Raw genomic sequence first — 23,172 nt, forward strand, 5'->3', positions numbered from 1 at the left:
CCATATTTTTCATAATTACTAAGTTTATGTGTACATAATTTTTAGGTTCTGTAAAAAAGGTGACAAAAGTGTTAGCAATACCAGGGCCTTTTAAAGGCCTACTGAAATGAAATTTTCTTATTGAAACGGGGATAGCAGGTCCATTGTATGTGTCATACTTGAACATTTTGCGATATTGCCATATTTTTGCTGAAAGGATTAAGTAGAGAACATCGACGATAAAGTTCGCAACTTTTGGTGCTGATAAAAAAGCCTTGCCTTTAAAGGAAGTAGCAGACGATGACGTCACAAGGGTGAGGGCTCCTCACGTTCTCACATTGTTTATAATGGGAGCCTCCAACAGCAAGAGCTATTCGGACCGAGAAAACGACAATTTCCCCATTAATTTGAGCGAGGATGAAAGATTTGTGGATGATGATATTGATAGCAAAGGACTAGAAAAAAATAAATAAATAATGTTAAAAAAAAAAAAAAAAAAAAAAGGCTTCAGATGTTTTTAGACACATTTACTAGGATTTTTCTGGGAAATCCCTTATCTGTCTATTGTGTTGCTAGTGTTTTAGTGAGTTAAATAGTACCTGATAGTCGGAGGGGTTTGTCCACGGGTGTCTTGAGGCCAGTGTCTGAGGGAAGTCACGGCAGATACAAGGACGGCGCAAACTCCACAGATCTCCGGTAAGAGGCAACTTTTTAACACAATTTTCTCACCGAAACCTGCCGGTTGACAAGTGGTCGGGATCCATGTTCGCTTGACCGCTCTGATCCATAGTAAAGCTTCACCTGTGGGGCGGTATAGCTCGGTTGGTAGAGCGGCCGTGCCAACAACTTGAGGGTTGCAGGTTCGATTCCCGCTTCCGCCATCCTAGTCACTGCCGTTGTGTCCTTGAGCAAGACACTTTATCCACCTGCTCCCAGTGCCACCCACACTGGTTTAAATGTAACTTAGATATTGGGTTTCACTATGTAAAGTGCTTTGAGTCACTAGAGAAAAGCGCTATATAAATATAATTCACTTCACTTCACTTCACCTTTGTGAATTTCAAAAAAGGAATCACCTTGTGTTTGTGTGGCTAAAGGCTAAAGCTTCCCAACTCCATCTTTCTACTTTGACTTCTCCATTATTAATTGAACAAATCGCAAAAGATTCAGCCCCAAATGGTGCTGTGGTAATATTTCCTGACGGTCCGTGACGTCACGCGCACGTGTCGTCATTCCGCGACGTTTTCAACAAGAAACTCCGCGGGAAATTTAAAATTGTAATTTAGTAAACTAAAAAGGCCGTATTGGCATGTGTTGCAATGTTAATATTTCACCATTGATATATAAACTATCAGACTGCGTGGTCGGTAGTAGTGGGTTTCAGTAGGCCTTTAAGTTATTTGTTGCAATAAAAGACAAACAAGGCATCATTTTGACATTGTAATGTTCTCATAACTTGGGAAGCTTGGCTTTAACCCCTTTACAAAGTTTTAGAATGACCGTCTAACAAAAAGCTAACATACTGTAGCAGTCTAAAGACATCACATACAGATGAGACTCCAACGCAGTCACACAATATCCACATTAAACTCCTTTGTTTACAAAAACATTGGGCTTCACGGTGGCAGAGGGGTTAGTGCGTCTGCCTCACAATACGAAGATCCTGCAGTCCTGGGTTCAAATCCAGGCTCGGGATCTTTCTGTGTGGAGTTTGCATGTTCTCCCCGTGAATGCGTGGGTTCCCTCCGGGTACTCCGGCTTCCTCCCACTTCCAAAGACATGCACCTGGGGATAGGTTGATTGGCAACACTAAATTGGCCCTAGTGTGTGAATGTTGCCTGTCTATCTGTGTTGGCCCCGCGATGAGGTGGCGACTTGTCCAGGGTGGTCACCGCCTTCCGCCCGATTGTAGCTGAGATAGGCGCCAGCGCCCCCCGCGACCCCAAAAGGGAATAAGCGGTAGAAAATGGATGGATGTTTACAAAAAGATGCCCACTGATGGTCCTCTAAATAGGGTGAAATACAGGAGACCTTTTAACATCTCAGAGTATTATGATGTTGTTTTACTTGACATGTTGACGTTTTGCTGGCCTGTGCTAACACTGAGCATTCGTCTCATTACTTCTACTGCAATTTCCCTGACTTTATGTTCAGTCTTAATTCCAGTTGTTCTGATCATTTTGCACAAGGTGTCAGCTCTGAATTACTTGAAAGGCACCTTTATCAACGCACGCAAATATAGTTGCATTGGATTGTTGTCAAGAGTGTTTCTATTTGTTTCTATTAGAAAATGTGTCAGTTATAACGGAACTTGCAAGACGCATACGCATTAATTTAATGGCATGTCCGTCTTTATTAGGCACAGGAATATAGTCGCTAACAAGACTTGCTTTTAAAAATGTGTTTCAAATAACTATCTTTTTGAGCTTTCTGTGCTGTGATGTGTGTAGTAGTTCACCTGAGTGGTGCAGGTCTTTTACTGTTTGATCCTTCTATCGATCCGGTGCATAGTGTCCATTATCACCATTATCGTGGTACTGGTCAATACTCGTACGCAGTACTGTAGTGGACACAGCTGCTGCCAAGACTTTGTGCTGTTGTCATCACCAAGCAGAATGCAATTTTAGCAGTGAAACAATTTGAACCCCGTTGAATGACATCTTTATGGAAACACTCGCTTTACAGTGCAAGGAAGGAAGTTGTCCCTGGGTTTTGTTGAGTTTTTGCCTAACAGGACTGTCTTATTCAACATGTCGTATTAATTATGTTCAAAAATACGTCCTATTCTCTCTTCATTGGTGCTTTTACATGCTATAATAATGGTGCAGGTCCCATTTACTTAAGTAAGAAAAACTACCATAAAATAATGTAATATTAAAACAACAACAAACTTGACATTTTTTAAATTATTTAAAAAAAAATGTTGCCTAAATGTTAAAGTTTTAACCATTTTTTTGAATGAAAATGATTTGAATGTTTTTATCAGGGGTCGGCAACCTTTACCGCTCAAAGAGACATTTTGACCCGTTTCACAAAATAAAGAAAACAATGGGAGCCACAAAACTCTTTAGAAATTTAAAATGAAATAACACTGCATACAGATTTTTTTTTTACTTTGTGCTATGTATAAACCAGGGGTATCAGACACGCGGCCCGCACCTTAATATGAAAATGTAACGATAGTGGGGCCCGAGAGTTTTATATGAATGCCGCTTGAGAGCATCCCGAATAATCCGAGAGACTCCCGGATGTCAAATCAACTATTCTCACGAATGTTTACAGGTTTTCCCTCGACCAACAATAATAAGGGCACCCTGTGGAGGGGCTGCTTCTGGGGCCCTCTATAACACGTTCAATCAGCATGTTAGCCCAGTCACATGTCGTATGAGGCTTCTGAAAACACATGCAAACGATTGCAAGGCATACTTGTTTAACAACCATACAGGTCACACTGAGGGTGCCCGTTTAAATAACTTTAACACTGTTACTAATATGCGCCACACTGTGAACCCACACCAAACAAGAATGACAAACACATTTTGGGAGAACATCGGCACTGTAACACAACATAAAAAATACCCAGAATCCCATGCATCCCTACCCTTCCGGGCTACATTATACACCCCGCTAGCACCAAATCCCCCTACCCCCTCCGTGCGTTGGTTGAGATGGGCGGCCTTTGGGGGGGGGGGTTGGTGCTAGCGGGGATGTATAATGTAGCCCAGAAGAGTTAGGGATGCATGGGATTCTGGGTATTAGTTCGTTTGTGTTTATGTTGTGATCCAGTGCCGATGTTCTCCCGAAATGTGTTTGTCATTCTTGTTTGGTGTGGGTTCACAGTGTGGCGCGTATTAGTCAGATTGTTAAAGTTGTTTATATTACAACCCACAGTGTAATTTGTATGGTTATTGACTAAGTATGCGTTGCAGTCGCTTACGTGTGTTAACAGAGGCTGAATTTTAAATGTGATCAGTCGACACGCAGATCGCGTGGTGTAAAAGCGGCCGCAACGATATGTTGTGGAGGAGGTTAAAGGCATTGCAACAACTGCACACCCTCAATATTGAAGTCCAGGTGAAAATTGGAGAATGTTATCCCTGGGTGATTTCTGAGAGAGAGGCACTAAAATCCGGAAACCTCCAGGAATAATCGTTGGGGTCGGCAATTCAGCAGCTGAGCCACATCAGAGTGATCAAAGAGCCGTATGCGGCTCCAGAACCGCGGGTTGCCGACCCCTGTTATATAGGATAAAAAATAGCATAAATTATGATGCATTTTCAGTTAATTTGCTGAAAGTCCTACATGAATAACCCTGGATGAATCGACAATATTTCGTTTCTTTGTCAGCATGAAAACATAGTGCCCAACAGTTCGAGATGCCACCTCAGTAGAAGCATTTAAGTCTCACCTTAAAACTCATTTGTATACTCTAGCCTTTAAATAGACTCCCTTTTTAGACCAGTTGATCTGCCGTTTCTTTTCTTTTTCTCCTATGTCCCACTCTCCCTTGTGGAGGGGGTCCGGTCCGATCCGGTGGCCATGTACTGCTTGCCTGTGTATCGGCTGGGGACATCTCTGCGCTGCTGATCCGCCTCCGCTTGGGATGTTTTCCTGCTGGCTCCGCTGTGAACGGGACTCTCGCTGCTGTGTTGGATCCGCTTTGGACTGGACTCTCGCGACTGTGTTGGATCCATTATGGATTGAACTTTCACAGTATCATGTTAGACCCGCTCGACATCCATTGCTTTCCTCCTCTCCAAGGTTCTCATAGTCATCATTGTCACCAACGTCCCACTGGGTGTGAGTTTTCCTTGCCCTTATGTGGGCCTACCGAGGATGTCGTTTGTGTTGTGGTTTGTGCAGCCCTTTGAGACACTAGTGATTCAGGGCTATATAAGTAAACATTGATTGATTGATGATTGAATCATGGCACCCACCTATTCCCAATTAGCCTGTTCACCCGAGGGATGTTTCAAATAAGTGTTTGATTACCATTCCTCAGCTTTCTCAGTCTTTTTTGCCACTTGTGCCCGATTTTTTTCAAACATGTTGCAGCCATCAAACGCAAGAGACCGTAACACGACAATAAAACAGTCCCGATCTTTTCCTATTTTAAAGCACAATTGAAGCACACAATGGCCAAAATGTCTTTGTAAACTAAATATTTAGGACTTTAACTTAGGAGTTGTCGTACAGCGGGGATAGGCTCCAGCGCCCCCCACAAAACCGAATGGAATAAACGGTAGAAAATGGATGGATGGATGTACAGTATCTCAAGACTCCGTCTAGTGCAGATAAAAACACTTCATACTTCCATAATGAAGATATGTCACAAGTCGGTAAGATCCGATTAAGAATAGTGTTTCACTATTCCTAGCATGTATGGCCTTTAAAGGTCTCACCGATCAGTGGATCAGCATCCATATCAGCTAAAGTGTTGTTCTGATGAAGCAGCTTGCAGGAGATTATTTCATCACATCAAACAAAGACACACTGTACAAAACCCCCCACAAAGTGTGTCCATAACACTTGAAAGTCTGACTTCTCTGTCACTGTGTGGCATGATTGAAAAGACTCTGTCTCTATCCAGCGATTAAAATGCCGGCAAGTAATAGAGTTGTATTAGAGTATTATATTTAGCAACTGGCATGACTGGCATTAATCCTTGAGAAGAAAGAAAAGAGACAGCACTAACACCAGCTGTGTCCACCAGCTTTCAGTGGCTGTGGCCACAACATCAAGTTTTAAAATATTTTTTTTATTTTTTTTATTTTTTTACAATTAGCTTTTACTGGTTGCTAAATAAAAACAAAACATAACTGTACGACCATTGTAACCAATCAGCAGTCTGAAGAAAGTCATTTCCAGGAACAGAAATACAGTAGTACCTCAACTTACGAGCTTAATTGGTTCTGTAAGGCAGTGGTTCTCAAATGGGGGTACGCGTACCCCTGGGGGTACTTGAAGGTATGCCAAGGGGTACGTGAGATTTTTAAAAAATAGCAAAAATTCAAAAATCCTTCATGAATATATTTATTGAATAATAATTCAACAAAATATGAATGAAAGTTCATAAACTGAAAAGAAATGCAACAATGCAATATTCAGTGTTGACAGCTAGATATTTCTGTGGACATTTTCCATAAATATTGATGTTAAAGATTTCTGTTTTTGTGAAGAAATGTTTAGAATTAAGTTCATGAATCCAGATGGATCTCTATTACAATCCCCAAAGAGGGCACTTTTAGTTGATGAGTACTTCTATGTGTACAAATATTTATTTATAATTGAATCACTTTTGACGTTTTTAACAAGTTTTTAGTTATTTTTATATCTTTTTTCCCAAATAGTTCAAGAAAGACCACTACAAATGAGCAATATTTTGCACTGTTATACAATTTAATAAATCAGAAACTGATGACATAGTGCTGTATTTTACTTCTTTATCTCTTTTTTTCAACCAAAAATGCTTTGCTGTGACTAGGGGGTATTTGAATTTAAAAAATGTTCAAAGGGGGTACATCACTGAAAAAAGGTTGAGAACCACTGCTGTAAGGGAGCTCCTAAGATCTCAAATCAATGTCTCCCGTTTAAATGACTTGAAATCAATTTAATTAGTGCTTGCCCCTCCCACACGCCACCACAAAAAAATAATACTGTCACGAGTTGATGTCAGTAAGGCCTTTTAACTCGCCTCACGTTGAACGTGACATTTGCGCGTCCTGTGATTGAGTGTTGACGTTTTGAGTTTTGAGCCGCGACGGTGCTATGCAGATCAACATCTGTTAGCGGATGGATTCAATTATTAAATTAATCTGATTATCAATAAAAAAAATAGGGTTGTAACGGTACGTGTATTTGTATTGAACCGTTTTGGTATGGGGGGTTCGGTTCGGAGGTGTACCGAAGGAGTTTCCACACCAACATATGAAGTAGCCGCCTAAGCTAAAGTCTTAACAAGCTGCTCCACTCCGTTCTGCCTCTGTCTCCTACACAGTACCCAGCATTGTCCCACCCACACAACCATCTGATTGGTTACATGTATAGCGGTAACAGCCAATCAGCAGTGAGTATTCAGAGTGGTAACAACCATTCAGCAGTGCATATTCATGGCACATTTAGTCAGCCGATAGGCGTTTAGCAGGTGAGCAGCGGTCTCTCACCAAATTATAATAAACGTTCTAGGTGACGTTCTAGAAACAAACTGCAGCTCAGCTCGCTCGCAGTCCTAGCTTGAGGTGAAGGCTAATTAACTTTTAGCGTGAAGTTATTTCATTTTGCGGTGTGTGTGTTAGCTCATCGTGCGGTGTGTGTGTGTGTGTGTGTGTGTGTGTGTGTGTGTGTGTGTGTGTGTTTGTGTGTGCGTGCGTGCGTGCGTGCATGTGTGTGTGTGTATGCTAGTGATATAATACTGTAAGTGCATCATCAAGCCTACATGAACTCCATGGTGTTCAGGGATGAATAGTCTCTCCTATTGCTATGTGCTATTTTTTCAGCTATAGTTACATTAATCATTAGTAATGTAGCAGCCTAGTTTGAATGGCAGGGTCCCTGCTATCACATGTTGATAAAAATATAACATTTACATAATAAAAATCAACTACAGGCTTCCCAAATGCTGTAATAAATTAAGCATTATGAGTTGACTTGAAACTGTTTAATGTTGCACTTTTCATATGAAGAAGAAAAGTTTTGTCATTTTATTTAATCCGAGCAACAAGTTGAGGCAGTTTAATGTTGATTAACGTGGGCAGAATTATTAGTGTTCCTAATGTTAAAAGGATAAAGCCATTGTTTACAAATTTGGTAAATAAATAAACAAAAAAATAATATTTTGTTGTTTTCTTACTGTTCCGAAAATGAACTTAACCGCGACCTCTAAACCGAGGTAAGTACCAAAACGAAATTTTCGTGTACTGTTACACCCCTACAAATTGTCAAATTTTTTAATTAAATTTTCATTGATATAGAAAATTATCCATCATATTCTCTTCATGTCAAGCTCCCATGTTGCTAGTTTTTACATTAGAGCTTTCATCCAATCAGAAGTCAGCTGGTTTGTTGCCAGAGCTTTATGAATTTAGCCATAGCCTTTTGAACCAACATAGTGTAAACGAACAGAACACATACAGTTGATGGACAGTTGCGATAGCCAATCAGATCACAAGTTGTTGACAGTAGCCGCAATACACCGCTTCCCACCTACAGCATTCTTCTTTGACGTCTCCATTATTCATTGAACAAATTGCAAAAGATTCAGCAACACAGATGTCCATAATACTGTGGAATTATGCGATTAAAGCAGACTACTTATAGCTTGGATCGGACTGGAACAAAATGTCCTCTACAATCCGTGACGTCACGCGCACGCGTCATCATACAGCAACTTTTTAGCATGATACTTCCGCTCGAAATTTAAAATTGCAATTTAGTAAACTAAAACCGGCCGTATTGGCGTGTGTTGCAATGTTAAGATTTCATCATTGATATATAAACTATCAGACTGTGTGGTGGGTAGTAGTGGGATTCAGTAGGCTTTTAAGTTGAGGAACCACTGTACTGGCAAATAGAAATGATATTTTTTCTGGCAAAGGTTAAGAGCTACAATAAGAATAACACATTTCTACTTGCACAATTGAACATGTCCAAAAAGGTGTAAGAAGAAGCAATTTTTATTTGTTCCCTTCTCTAAGTCACAGCAATTACTGCTAGTCTTTTCGCTTCTTGTTTAATATACATACTGAATATATATGAGCTTTTTCTAACAATAATAAAGGGTTAACAAAAGAGAGTCAATAAAGTGTTTTACCAAAATACAAATATTTTGGTATACAACATTTTAGATTGCCCCAAATGTATTCGCGCATCAAACATAATCTAAAGGCCCCCAACAAAGGACTGTAAAGATAAAATAAAAGAATACCACTTTACTGTGAGAAAAACTCCAAATGAATGGACTTCCAACACACTGCATTGCTTGCCTCGTATCCACATATGTCCAGCCTCCATTTTGCATGCTTTAACAGCAGAACAAAGCCATTTATTGTGGGTGCTAAGAGCAGACGGCAGCCACTTTTAGATGGGGCTGCTCTTTGGCCCCACTCCATTGGCTGATGTCACAGGAAGTGAATACGTCCTTATTAAGGGGTCACTGCTGCACATCAACACCCCGGGCCGTTTTTCCTCTGATGTCATCGAGGATGGAGACAAAAGATGTGGCGCTCATGTGGACATCCACACAGACGCTGTGTCCACATGCCAACGGCCTGAGTGGACTTCACTGCGACAATCAAATGTTTCCCGCACAGCAGCAGCAAAGTGTCTGAGCGGAAAGGGTAGAATAAACCGGCCTTTTGACGCTGTGTCACCTTTTGTCTACCAAACAATTGGAAGTCCAAAAACCCCTGAACACACTTTTAGCTAACTTTGAAAATTACTAGTTTATTTTTTTTTTTTTTGAAATAATGAAAACATTCTGGTAAATCCAACTCCATGTTTTTGTTTTTTTTTGGGTGAAAATGGTGTATTGTAAGCATACTGTAAGGCAAGGGTCCCTATTGAAATTGTTTTAGTTAAAGGGGTCATTATGATTTTTTTCCTTGTGATCTACATAACATGTAATGGTGGTACTTTGGTCAACATTTTACTTTGTTGTTTTTTCTTTTACAGACAATCATTAAGGCACTTTCTAACTCTCTACAGCAGGGTTTTTAACCACTGTTTAGTGTGCTGTGAGATACAGTCTGGTGTGCCGTGAGAGATAATCTAATTTGACCTATTTGGGTTAAAAATATTTTTTGCAAAACAGTAATTATAGTCTGCAAATGATGTGTTGTTGTTGAGTGTCTGTGTGTCTAGATCTTGGCAGAGTAATTGTGTAATACTCTTCTATATCAGTAGGTGGCAGCCGGTAGCGAATTGCTTTGTAGATGTCGGAAAAAGCGGGAGGCAGTGTGCAGGTAAAAAGGTGTTTAATGCTTAAACCAAAAATAAGCAAAAGGTGAGTGCCCCTAAGAAAAGCTATTAAAGCTTAGGGAAGGCTATGCGGAACAAAACTAAAATTGAACTGGCTACAAAGTAACCAAAAACAGAATGCTGGACGACAGCAAAGACTTACTGTGGAGCAGAGACGACGTCCACAATGCACATTCAAACATGACATGACAATCAACAATGCCCCCACAAAGAAGGATAAAAACAAGAGAAATATTATTGATTGCTAAAACAAAGTAGATGCGGGAAAGATCGCTCAAAGGAAAACATGAAACTGCTACAGGAAAATACCAGAAAAAGAGAAAAAGCCACCAAAATAGGAGCGCAAGACAAGAACTAAAACACTACACACAGGATAACAGCAAAAAAAGTCCAAATAAGTCAGGGTGTGATTTAACAGGTGGTGACAGTACACCTACTTTGAGACAAGAACTACATTGATGCATGCTTGGTTATGGTTTAAAGTCCTATACAACAATCGCGACAACAACTTTTTCTTGTCAACTGAGTTTCGTTTTTAAATGATTTCTGGTGGTGGTGTTCATCCAGATTTTTTACAACGCAAAAAATGTGCCTTGGTTTGAAAAAGGTTGAAAAACACTGCTCTACAGAATGCATCCTTTTGTGGGATGGTCCTACTTACTTGACGAAATCCTCCCCTAGACCACGCCTCCTTCAATTACATCTCCTACCCGTCAGCCATGTTGTAGTTTTTAGTGCTTCCATATCGAGTCTACTGACCAAAGTTAGAACTATGTGCTACTTTTTATTATAAAAGGCAACAGCAGAGGATTTTAGTCCTCATGTGCATGTACGAGCCAGTCTGCCGCAAAACAAGAGGATAGAGAAAAAAAAAAGACATTTTTGACTACAACTGAATAAAAATGCCTGACACATGCAAACCCATCCATCCATCTTCTTCTGCTTATTCAAAGTCAGGTCGCGGGGGCAGCAGCCTCAACATTGAAGCCCAGACTTCAATCTCCCCAGCCGATTTGTCTAGCTCTTCCCAGGGGATCCCGAGACGTAGTCTCCCCAACGTGTCCTGAGTCTTCCCTGTGGTCTCCTATCGGTCGGACATGCCCTAAACACCTCACTAGTGAGGCGTTCGTGTGACATCCTGTCCAGATGCCCGAACCACGTCATCTGGCTCCTCTCAATGTGAAGGAGCAGCGGCTTTACTCAGGGCTCCTTCCGAATAACACAGCTTCTCACCCTCTCTAAGGGAGACTCCCGCCAACCGACAGAGGAAACTAATTTTGGTCTCTTGTACCCATGATCTTGTCCTTTCGGTCATAAGCCAAAGCGTATGACCATTGGTGAGGATAGGGACAAAGATGGAGTGGGATATTGAGAGCTTTGCCTTCCGGCTCAGCTCTTTTTCACCACGATAGACCGATACTGGGTTCCCATCACTGCAGACGCCGCACCGATCCGCCTGTCAATCTCACGATCCACTCTTTACTCAAGCGTAAACAACAGCCCGAGGTACTTAAACTTGGGGCAGGATCTCCTCCCCCGGAAATGGCACGCCACCCTTTTCCGGGCGAAAACCATAGACCCGGACTATTTGGAAGTGCTGATTCTCATCCCAGTCGCTTCACACTCGGCTGCGAACTGATCCTGTGACAGCTGAAGATCCTGGCCAGATGAGCAGGACCACATCACTCACAAAAAGCAGAGATCTAATCCTGCAGCCACCAAACCGGATCGCCTAGAAATTCTGTCCATAAAAGTTGTAAACAGAATCGGTGACAAAGAACAGCCCTGGTGGAGTCCAACCCCCACTGGACACCTCTACCATATATGGAGATATCCACTGACCTAAATAAGGCAAAATACGTCACTAAACGGCTCATTTGGAAGAAGGCAAGATTGTTTTATAATTATGTCTGCCACGCCTCTATAGTTTGAGTTCCAATTTTTGGTATTTATGGGGATCCCAAATACTCAGAAACAGGTACCAACAGGTAAAAAAAAGTTGGTTTTGCATAATAGGAACCTTTTAGAACATGTGATTGTTATCGGTATTGGTATCGGAATCAACAGCATAAAACCCTGATATGTAGTATTATTCAAATGTATTATTATTTATGTCTAAAAGTATTTTTTCTATCATATAACACACTTTTGTACGAACAAACAACTTAGCCTTACAATGAATTGATCTATGTGGATCGCGACTTAAACAAGTTAAGATTTAGATTTAGGTTTATTGGTCCCCTTTGGGGAAATTGATTTTCACTGCCATACATTTAAACATATAGACATTACACATCACAAAACAAAAATAACAAAAAGACATCATACATGACCGACACATTTACAGGCTTTATCAGACGGGTCGGCCGGGCCTGCTTAAGGGCGGCTATAGCTGCAGGGATAAGGCTTTTCCTGAGGCGGGCCCTCCGGAATTTGATGGTTCTGTACCTGCGCCCTGATGGTTGTGGGATTATGTATTTGTGTAGTGGGTGACTGATATCCTGGACTATTATGTTTGCCAGGTCGAGTGATGGACCTGTGGTTTGAATCTAAAATGTTGGGTGTGGGTAGGCCGACGATTTTAGCTGCTATGTTTGTAATGCGTGTGAGTTTGGTCCCATTGGTTACAGAAAGCATGGTGAAAAAACATGTGGAGCAGTACAGAAGGATGGATTGAACGATGCTTTGGTAAAGTAATAACAGGAGATGAGGTGCAACATAAAGTCCTTTAAGTTTTCGGATGGCTGACAGTCTTTGTTGACTTCTTTTTATAATGTCCGTGGTGTGCTGTTAAAATACTTATTCGGGTGTTACCATTTAGTGCTCAATTGTACGGAATATGTACTGCGGTGTGCAATCTACTAATAAAAGTTTTAATCAATCAATCAAAGCCAAATTAGGGCCCTGGTACTCTCTGTGGTTGATTGACCACAGAGAGTACTCTCTGTGTCAATCAACCACGGAGAGTTGATTGACACAATAGCGAATTTGGCGTGACCCTTGTCTTTTGTCCATCCATCCATCCATTTCCTACCGCTTGTCCCGTTCAGGTTCATCCGTGAATATATATATTTTTTTAAGTTAAAATTGCCAAATATGTCAAGATCAATCAATCAATCAATGTTTATTTATATAGCCCCAAATCACAAATGTCTCAAAGGACTGCACAAATCATTACGACTACAACATCCTCGGAAGAACCCACAAAAGGGCAAGGAAAACTCACACCCAGTGGGCAGGGAGAATTCACATCCAGTGGGACGCCAGTGACAATGCTGACTATGAGAAACCTTGGAGAGGACCTCAGATGTGGGCAACCCCCCCCCCTCTAGGGGACCGAAAGCAATGGATGTCGAGCGGGTCTAACATGATACTGTGAAAGTTCAATCCATAGTGGCTCCAAGACAGCAGTGAGAGTCCCGTCCACAGGAAACCATCTCAAGCGGATCAGCAGCGTAGAGATGTCCCCAACCGATACAGGCGAGCGGTCCATCCTGGGTCCCGACGAGCGGTCCATCCTGGGTCTCGACTCTGGACAGTCAGTACTTCATAAAAACGAGTCTGTGTTCTCAGGAATTCCCTGGTCATTTTTGTGCACATGAGCAAGGCGAGGTCCAGGAAGTGGACTACTAAGTGCAGTTGGGAGGGAGCTGATGATGATGTACTTGTAAAAAGACTATGGACAATGGTCGGGGTGACCTCAAACAGGAGATGAACAAACACAATACACAAGGAGGAGGCGGTAGGGAAAGGTGGAGAACAAACAGGAGCGCGAGAGGGAAGTCCGACCCTCAAAGAGAGGAAAGGTTTAGAATGGGCGGAGGTCTCAGGAGCGTCTCTGACACACAAACAAGTAAATCAACTGCCATATAGTGCACCAAACGAATAAACACACAGCCCTACCGCTGATTATTTGTGGCAGAAACTGCACTCTCATTCCAACTTTTTTCACTGTTATGTGTTTATGTGTCCCGCTCGGGTCAGACAAGACCTGACAGAAAGCAGAGAAGTGGCTAAAAATACACGTGGCCATCTTGAGTGGCCAACTTTATACAGCACGCACCTCTGTGCACATGCAGCCATCACATCCCAATGAGCACACTTGTCGGGTTTGATCCATTTAAAGGCCTACTGAAACCCACTACTACCAACCACGCAGTCTGATAGTTTATATATCAATGATGAAATATTAACATTGCAACACATGCCAATACGGCCGCTTTAGTTTACTAAATTACAATTTTAAATTTCCCGCGGAGTTTCTTGTTGAAAATGTCGCAGAATGATGACGCGTGTGTGTGACGTTATTGGTTGGAGCGAACATTTTAGACCAGCACCACTTACGGTTAAAAGTCATCCCTTTTCATCGCATAATTACATTACGCCTGTACTGGCTTCCTGTGCACTTAAGATGTGACTTTAAGGTTTTACTACTTACGTATAAAATACTACACGGTCTAGCTCCATCCTATCTTGCCGATTGTATTGTACCATATGTCCCGGCAAGAAATCTGCGTTCAAAGGACTCTGGCTTATTAGTGATTCCCAAAGCCCAAAAAAAGTCTGCGGGCTATAGAGCGTTTTCATTTCGGGCTCCAGTACTCTGGAATGCCCTCCCGGTAAAAGTTCGAGATGCCACCTCAGTAGAAGCATTTAAGTATACTCTAGCCTTTAAATAGACCTCCTTTTTAGACCAGTTGATCTGCCGTTTCTTTTCTTTTTCTCCAATGTTACACTCTCCCTTGTGGAGGGAGTCCGGTCCGATCCGGTGGCCATGTACTGCTCGCTTGTGTATCGGCTGGGGACATCTCTGCGCTGCTGATCCGCCTCCGCTTGGGATGTTTTCCTGCTGGCTCCGCTGTGAACGGGACTCTCGCTGCTGTGTTGGATCCGCTTTGGACTGGACTCTTGCGACTGTGTTGGATCCATTGTGAATTGAACTTTCACAGTATCATGTTAGACCCGCTCGACATCCATTGCTTTCCTCCTCTCCAAGGTTCTCATAGTCATCATTGTCACCGACGTCCCACTGGGTGTGAGTTTTCCTTGCCCTTATGTGGGCCTACCGAGGATGTCGTAGTGGTTTGTGCAGCCCTTTGAGACACTAGTGATTTAGGGCTATATAAGTAAACATTGATTGATTGATTGATAATTACACAGTAATTTGGACATCTGTGTTGCTGAATCTTTTGCAATTTGTTCAATTAATAATGGAGACTATAAAGAAGAATGCTGTTGGTGGAAAGCGGTGTATTGCAGCTGCCTTTAGCACCGAGACACAGCCGGTGTTTGTTTGTTGTGAAGCTTTAACACAGAGCGGTCAAGCGAACATGTTTCTCTACGTCAACGAGCAAGTTTTTGGATGGGAAAATTGTGATATTAAGTCGGCTCTTACCGGAGACTTCAGTGGATTATGGGACCTTCTCCTGTAGATGTCAAAAAGGCAGCTGTGATCTTGGCTCCTCATCGGCTTCTCTCTGAGACACTGGTGTTCACCGCAGCCATCCGACTTTCAGGTATGACTTTACTCGTCTAATCTCACTAAAATACTATTAACACAATAAGCAGATAAGGGATTTTCCAGAATTATCCTAGTAAATGTGTCTAATAACATCTGAAACGCTACCACTGCCGCCGCCCGGAGCCGTCGCTTTTTATTTTCCATCCATCCATCCATCCATTTTCTACTGCTTATTCCCTTTCGGGGTTGCGGGGGGCGCTGGCGCCTATCTCAGCTACAATCGGGCGGAAGGCAGGGTACACCCTGGACAAGTCGCCACCTCATCGCAGGGCCAACACAGATAGACAGACAACATTCACACTCACATTCACACACTAGGGCCAATTTAGTGTTGCCAATCAACCTATCCCCAGGTGCATGTTTTTGGAAGTGGGAGGAAGCCGGAGTACCCGGAGGGAACCCACGCATTCACGGGGAGAACATGCAAACTCCACACAGAAAGATCCCGAGCCTGGATTTGAACCCGGGACTGCAGGAACTTCGTATTGTGAGGCAGAAGCACTAACCCCTCTGCCACCGTGAAGCCCGCTTTTTATTTTATTTTTTAAAAAATTTTTAGTGCCTCACTCTAACTTTCCTCATCCACGAATCTTTCATCCTCGCTCAAATTAATGGGGAAATTGTCGCTTTCTCGGTCCGAATAGTTCTTGCTGCTGGAGGCTATGATTATAAACAATGTGAGGATGTCACGCGCACATCGTCTGCTACTTCCGGTAAAGGCAAGGCATTTTTATTAGCAACCAAAAGTTGCGAACTTTATCGTCAGTAAATCCTTTCAGCAAAAATATGGCAATATTGCGAAATGATCAAGTATGACACATAGAATGGACCTGCTATCCCCGTTTGAATAAGAAAATGTAATTTTAGTAGGCCATTAAGGCAGTGTCTTTTGACCTTTCTTAGCCAAGGCACATTTTTATCATAAAAAAAAATACAGAGGCACACCACCAGCAGAAAAGGTTAAACAATTATTCTCCACCAGGTTGTCGTGCCTTATTTTGAGTTTGTTGTTGTTTGCTGTGTGTAGTGCTTTAGTTCCTGTCCTGCGCTGTTATTTTGGTGACTCTTCCTGTTTTGTTGGTGTTCTCCTGTTGCGGCTTCACGCCTTCCCTTGAGTGCTATTGCCCGCACCTGCTTTGTTTTCGCAATCAAGACTGTTTAAGTTGTGCGTACGCTGTCCTTCTTTGTGGGGACATTGTTGATTGTCATGTCATGTACGGATGTACTTGGTGGACGCCGCCTCTGCTCCACACGCTGTAAGTTTTTGCTGTCGTCCCGCATTCTGTTTTTGTTTACTTTGTAGCCAGTTCAGTTTTACTTTAGTTTTGCATAGCCATCCCTATGCTTCAGTACCTTTTCCTAGCTGGCATTTTTGGTTTAAGTGTTACATACCTTTTTACCTGCAAGCTGTCTCCCGCTGTGCTCTGCTTATTGGGATCAGGACAAACCATCCTCGACTACTCAACTACCTGCTGCCACCTAATGATATGGAGTATTGTCCATCCATCCATCCATCATCTTCCGCTTATCCGAGGTCGGGTCGCGGGGGCAGCAGCCTAAGCAGGGAAGCCCAGACTTCCCTATCTCCAGTATTGGAGTATTGTAAATAAATAAATATATGTATTATGAATAAACCTACTCAGTGGCCTAGTGGTTAGAGTGTCCGTCCTGAGATCGGTAGGTTGGGAGTTCAAACCCCGGCCGAGTCATACCAAAGACTATAAAAATGGGACCCATTAACTCCCTGCTTGGCACTCAGCATCAAGGATTGGAATCCGGGATTAAATCACCAAAATAATTCCCGGGCGCGGCACTGCTGTTGCCCACTGCTCCCCTCCCCTCCCAGGGGGTGATCAAGGGGATGGGTCAAATGCAGAGGACACATTTCACCACACCTAGTGTGTGTGTGACAATAAATGATAAATGGGTTGTACTTGTATAGCGCTTTTCTACCTTCAAGTTACTCAAAGCGCTTTGACACTACTTCCACATTTACCCATTCACACACACATTCACACACTGATGGAGGGAGCTGCCATGCAAGGCGCCAACCAGCACCCATCAGGAGCAAGGGTGAAGTGTCTTGCTCAGGACACAACGGACGTGACAAGGTTGGTTCTAGGTGGGATTTGAACCAGTGACCCTCGGGTTGCGCACGGCCACTCTCCCACTGCGCCACGCCGTCATTGGTACTTTAACTTTAACTTAACTTATTACATGATTACCCTGCCAAGCTCTACACAGCACAGGCACTAGACCAGTGTTTTTCAACCTTTTTCAAGGCAAGGCACATTTCTTTCATAAAAAAAAATCCATAAAAATGTACTTTGTGTTAGCTAGCAAGGCTATCTACGTTGTTGCTATCCTTGTTTGTGTGGACATTGCTGATTGTCGCGTCACGTACGGATGTACTTTGTGGACGCCGTAAGTTTTTGCTGTCGTCCAGCATTCCGTCTCTGTTTACTTTGTAGCCAGTTCAATTTGACTTTCGTTTTGCATAGCCTTTCCCTTTCGTTCATTTTGGGTTTAAGCATTACATACCTTTTTTACCTGCACGCTGCCTCCCACTGTGGTCTGCATATCGGGATTGATTAATTGAGACTTTTATTAGTAGATTGCACAGTACAGTACATATTCCATACAATTGACCACTAAATAGTAACACGTGAATAAGTTTTTCAATTTGTTAAGTCGGGGTCTACGTTCACAACAAACCATCTTTGTCTCACCCGACACATTCCGACTTTTACAAAGCAATGCTGCCACCTCCTGACATGGAGTATTACGTGGTTACCCTGCCGAGTTTTACACAGCACAGACACTAAGCAATGGCACATTATTGGCAGATTATAATTATTGATTTGCCCCAAAAATATTTTTGGCATAAATTAGGTGAAGTTGCATAATTTGGTGGGGCGGTTTAGCTCGGTTGGTAGAGTGGCCGTGCCAGCAACTTGAGGGTTGCAGGTTCGATTCCCGCTTCCGCCATCCTAGTCACTGTCCTTGGGCAAGACACTTTACCCACGTGCTCCCAGTGCCACCCACACTGGTTTAAATGTAACTTAGATATTGGGTTTCACTATGTAAAAGCGCTTTGAGTCACTAGAGAAAAGCGCTATATAAATATAATTCACACTAATTCACACCCGACACATTCCGACTTTTACAAAGCAATGCTGCCACCTCCTGACATGGAGTATTACGTGGTTACCCTGCCAGGTTTTACACAGCACAGACACTAAGCAATGGCACATTATTGGCAGATTGTAATTATTGATTTGCCCAAAAAATATTTTTGGCATAAATTAGGTGAAGTTGCATAATTTGGTGGGGCGGTATAGCTCGGTTGGTAGAGTGGCCGTGCCAGCAACTTGAGGGTTGCAGGTTCGATTCCCGCTTCCGCCATCTTAGTTACTGCCGTTGTGTCCTTGGGCAAGACACTTTACCCACTTGCTCCCAGTGCCACCCACACTGGTTTAAATGTGAAGTGAAGTGAATTATATTTATATAGCGCTTTTCTCAAGTGACTCAAAGCGCTTTACATAGTGACACCCAATATCTAAGTTCCATTTAAACCAGTGTGGGTGGTACTGGGAGCAGGTGGGTAAAGTGTCTTGCCCAAGGACACAACGGCAGTGACTAGGATGGCGGAAGCGGGAATCGAACCTGCAACACTCAAGTTGCCGACACGGCCACTCTACCAACCGAGCTATGCCAATATCTAAATGTAACTTAGATATTGGGTTTCACTATGTAAAAGTGCTTCGAGTCACTAGAGAAAAGCGCTATATAAATATAATTCACTTCACAATTTCCCACGGCACAGTGGTTGAAAAACACTGCACTAGACAACAGCACATTATATAATTATTGATTTGCAAAAAATATTTTTGGGACCAATTCGGTGAAGTTGCATCTTTTCCCACGGCACACCAGACAATATCTCACGGCACAGTGGTTGAAAAACACTGCACTAGACAACGGCACATTATATAATTATTGATTTGCAAAAAATATTTTTGGGGACCAATTCGGTGAAGTTGCATCATTTCCCACGGCACACCAGACAATATCTCACGGCACACTAGTGTGCTGCGGCACAGTGGTTGAAAAACACTGCACTAGACAACGGCACATTATATAATTATTGATTTGCAAAAAATATTTTTGGGGACCAATTCGGTGAAGTTGCATCATTTCCCACGGCACACCAGACAATATCTCACGGCACACTAGTGTGCTGCGGCACAGTGGTTGAAAAACACTGCACTAGACAACGGCACATTATATAATTATTGATTTGCAAAAAATATTTTTGGGGACCAATTCGGTGAAGTTGCATCATTTCCCACGGCACACCAGACAATATCTCACGGCACACTAGTGTGCTGCGGCACAGTGGTTGAAAAACACTGCTTTAAGGAACTCTGGTATCTGTTTGTGGTCCAATGTGATCACAATAATTATCTGTGTCGTTTAAAAGTATATTTTAGAAGCTTTTTTTCAAATCTGAGCTGTTAAAAATTGCCAAGTATACATTTTTTTGCATGGTCCCATTGCAAAAAATCCAAGCAAACTGCACCAGGTATATTCTCCCAATCAAATTACTCACGCTCATGTTGGTTTACTCCTGCATAAACACAGCCAGGTCATTACAGAAAAAGACTGCACTTGTGACATTTTTTCACTGAAAATGAATGTAAACAAGTGGGTGTGTGTGAAAAGTCACATGTAGTGTGGTTTACTTTAGTCAGGACCTGCACCAGTGGGAGAAGTTCCTCTGCACACTGACCTTTCAACATGGTTTAAGTGCATCAACCTCTAAAAATAACCTCAGCTAACTAAAACACAAACTCTATATCGGTAACGTGCATAAATTGTACCAATGAGAAAAAATACAAAAAAAAAAAAAAAAAACACAGCGCGATGTCCCGTCAATGCGCTCACCCGTCAATCCGTGAAGGAGGACCACAAGTCCGGCGAGCAGAGAGGCAGCGACCCGTGCGTCCATGCTGGTTGGTCGGTAGTGTGGAGATAGGTCCGCGTCTAGTGTGTGCGAGAGAAAGAGAGACGAATGAGAAAAGGACACGCAGTGGTCCTCCAGCAGGGAGGGATGATGCACGCAGGGGGTGAGGAAAAAAAAGTTTCCCAGCGAGATCACTGATTGACGGATTATAAATTAGCCCCGCCCACTTGACTACAACCCCCAGTGGCATAATGTAGATTACCACTGCTTGCAAACTCCACACAGAAAGATCCCGAGCCTGGATTTGAACCCAGGACTGCAGGAACTTCGTATTGTGAGGCAGATGCACTAACCCCTCTTCCACCGTGAAGCCCCAAAAGGGAATAAGCGGTAGAAAATGGATGGATGGACCACTGCTTGCATACAGCAGCATCTAAAACAGTGGTTCTCAACTTTTTTTCAGTGATATACCCCCTGTGAACATTTAAGGGAATAAGCGGCAGAAAATGGATGGATGGACCACTGCTTGCATACAGCATCATCTAAAACAGTGGTTCTCAACTTTTTTTCAGTGATATACCCCCTGTGAACATTTTTTTTTTTTAATTCAAGTACCCCCTAATCAGAGCAAAGCATTTTTGGTTGCAAAAAAAGAGATAAAGAAGTAAAATACAGCACTATGTCATCAGTTTCTAATTTATTAAATTGTACGACTGTGTTGGATCCATTATGGATTGAACTTTCACAGTATCATGTTAGACCCGCTCGACATCCATTGCTTTCCTCCTCTCCAAGGTTCTCATAGTCATCATTGTCACCGACATCCCACTGGGTGTGAGTTTTCCTTGCCCTTATGTGGGCCTACCGAGGATGTCGTAGTGGTTTGTGCAGCCCTTTGAGACACTAGTGATTTAGGGCTATATAAGTAAAGAGTGATTGATTGACTGATAACAGTGCAAAATATTGCTCATTTGTAGTGGTCTTTCTTGAACTATATGGAAAAAAGATATACAAATAACTAAAAACGTGTTGAAAAATAAACAAGTGATTCAATAATAAATAAAGATTTCTACACATAGAAGTAATCATCAACTTAAAGTGCCCTCTTTGGGGATTGTAATAGTAATATCCGGAATTATGAATTTAATTCTAAACATTTCTTCACAAAAAAGGAAATCTTTAACATCAATATTTATGGAACATGTCCACAAAAAAATCTAGCTGTCAACACTGTGCATTTTTTTCACAGTTTATGAACTTACATTCAAATTTTGTTGAAGTATTATTCAATACATATATTTATAAAGGATTTTTGAACTGTTGCTATTTTTCAATTGATTGATTGAAACTTTTATTAGTAGATTGCACAGTACAGTACATATTCCGTACAATTGACCACTAAATGGTAACACCCAAATAATTTCTTCAACTTGTTAAAGTCGGGGTCTACGTTAATCAATTCATGGTACAAATTTGTACTATCAACATAATACAGTCATCACACAAGTTAATCATCATAGTATATACATTGAATTATTTACATTATTTACAATCCGGGGGGTGGGATGAGTAGCTTTGGTTGATATCAGTACTTCAGTCATCAACAAATAAATATATCTATAAAGGATTTTTTGAATTGTTGCTATTTTAGAATATATCTTTAAAATCTCACGTACCCCTTGGCATACCTTCAAGTACCCCCAGGGGTACGCGTAACCCCATTTGAGAACCACTGATCTAAAACAGTGGTTCTCAACTTTTTTTCAGTGATGTACCCCCTGGGAACATTTTTTTTTTTATTCAAGTACCCCCTAATCAGAGCAAAGCATTTTTGGTGGAAAAAAAGAGATAAAGAAGTAAAATAATATTTATTAAATTGTATAACAGTGCAAAATATTGCTCATTTGTAGTGGTCTTTCTTGAACTATTTGGAAAAAAGATAAACAAATAAATAAAAACTTGTTGAAAAATAAACAAGTGATTCAATTATATATAAACTTATAATAACTTAAAGTGCCCTCTTTGGGGATTGTAATAGAGATCCATCTGGATTCATGAACTTAATTCTAAACATTTCTTCACAAAAAATGAAATTTACAGTACAAATAAGAACGAAATTTTGTTGCATTAGCTCTTGGTAGTGCAGGATAACAAAAAAAAGCAATAAGCTGCAGATATAAATAAATATCAATAAGGTGCAGATATAAAATATTTATGGAACATGTCCACAAAAAATATAGCTGTCAACACTGAATATTGCTTTGTTGAATTTCTTTTCACAGTTTATGAACTTACATTCATATTTTGTTGAAGTATTATTCATAAATATATTTATAAAGGATTTTTGAATTGTTGCTACCACATTTCCTTGAATTGCCGCCGGGGGGCTAATTAATTTAAAACCTCTTCTCACTCCTGCGCTTACCAGAGGCATGCGGTAAAAGTAAGCATGCGCTAATTATTTTAAAACCTCTTCTCACTCCGGCACTTACCAAAGGTATGCAGTAAAAATTTTAGTGTGATGTAAGCTTGGACCTTAAATCCTACTGAATAGCTCTTAATCTTATTCCCTTTACGCGATTTCAAATTACCGGTATTGAAATCAGCTTCCTCCATTTTGAAAATGATGACAGGCAAAGTGTCACTCGTGACGTCACGAGTTTGACCAGGCGGTAATACTAAGCATGCGCTAATTATTTTGGAAAGTGAGTTTGACCCGGCAGTAATTCAA

The 23,172-nt window shown here is 41.7% G+C and overlaps 2 protein-coding genes across 6 annotated transcripts in view; one reads left to right on the forward strand and one right to left on the reverse strand.

The window, feature by feature from the left end:
- Nucleotides 1-20,594, reverse strand: part of mcamb (melanoma cell adhesion molecule b) — a 126,132-nt gene extending 105,538 nt beyond the window's left edge. For all 3 annotated transcript variants that reach the window (XM_061878668.1, XM_061878667.1, XM_061878665.1), the window contains exon 1: nucleotides 20,423-20,594. In XM_061878668.1, the coding sequence (XP_061734652.1) occupies nucleotides 20,423-20,486 (64 nt within the window). In that variant the 5' untranslated portion in view covers nucleotides 20,487-20,594. The remainder of the gene's footprint in view (nucleotides 1-20,422) is intronic.
- Nucleotides 1-23,172, forward strand: part of rnf26 (ring finger protein 26) — a 145,369-nt gene that overhangs the window by 64,128 nt on the left and 58,069 nt on the right. The window lies entirely within an intron of this gene.

The sequence above is a fragment of the Nerophis ophidion genome, linkage group LG18, assembly GCF_033978795.1.
Source record: "Nerophis ophidion isolate RoL-2023_Sa linkage group LG18, RoL_Noph_v1.0, whole genome shotgun sequence".
NCBI classification, from domain to species: Eukaryota; Metazoa; Chordata; class Actinopteri; order Syngnathiformes; family Syngnathidae; genus Nerophis; species Nerophis ophidion.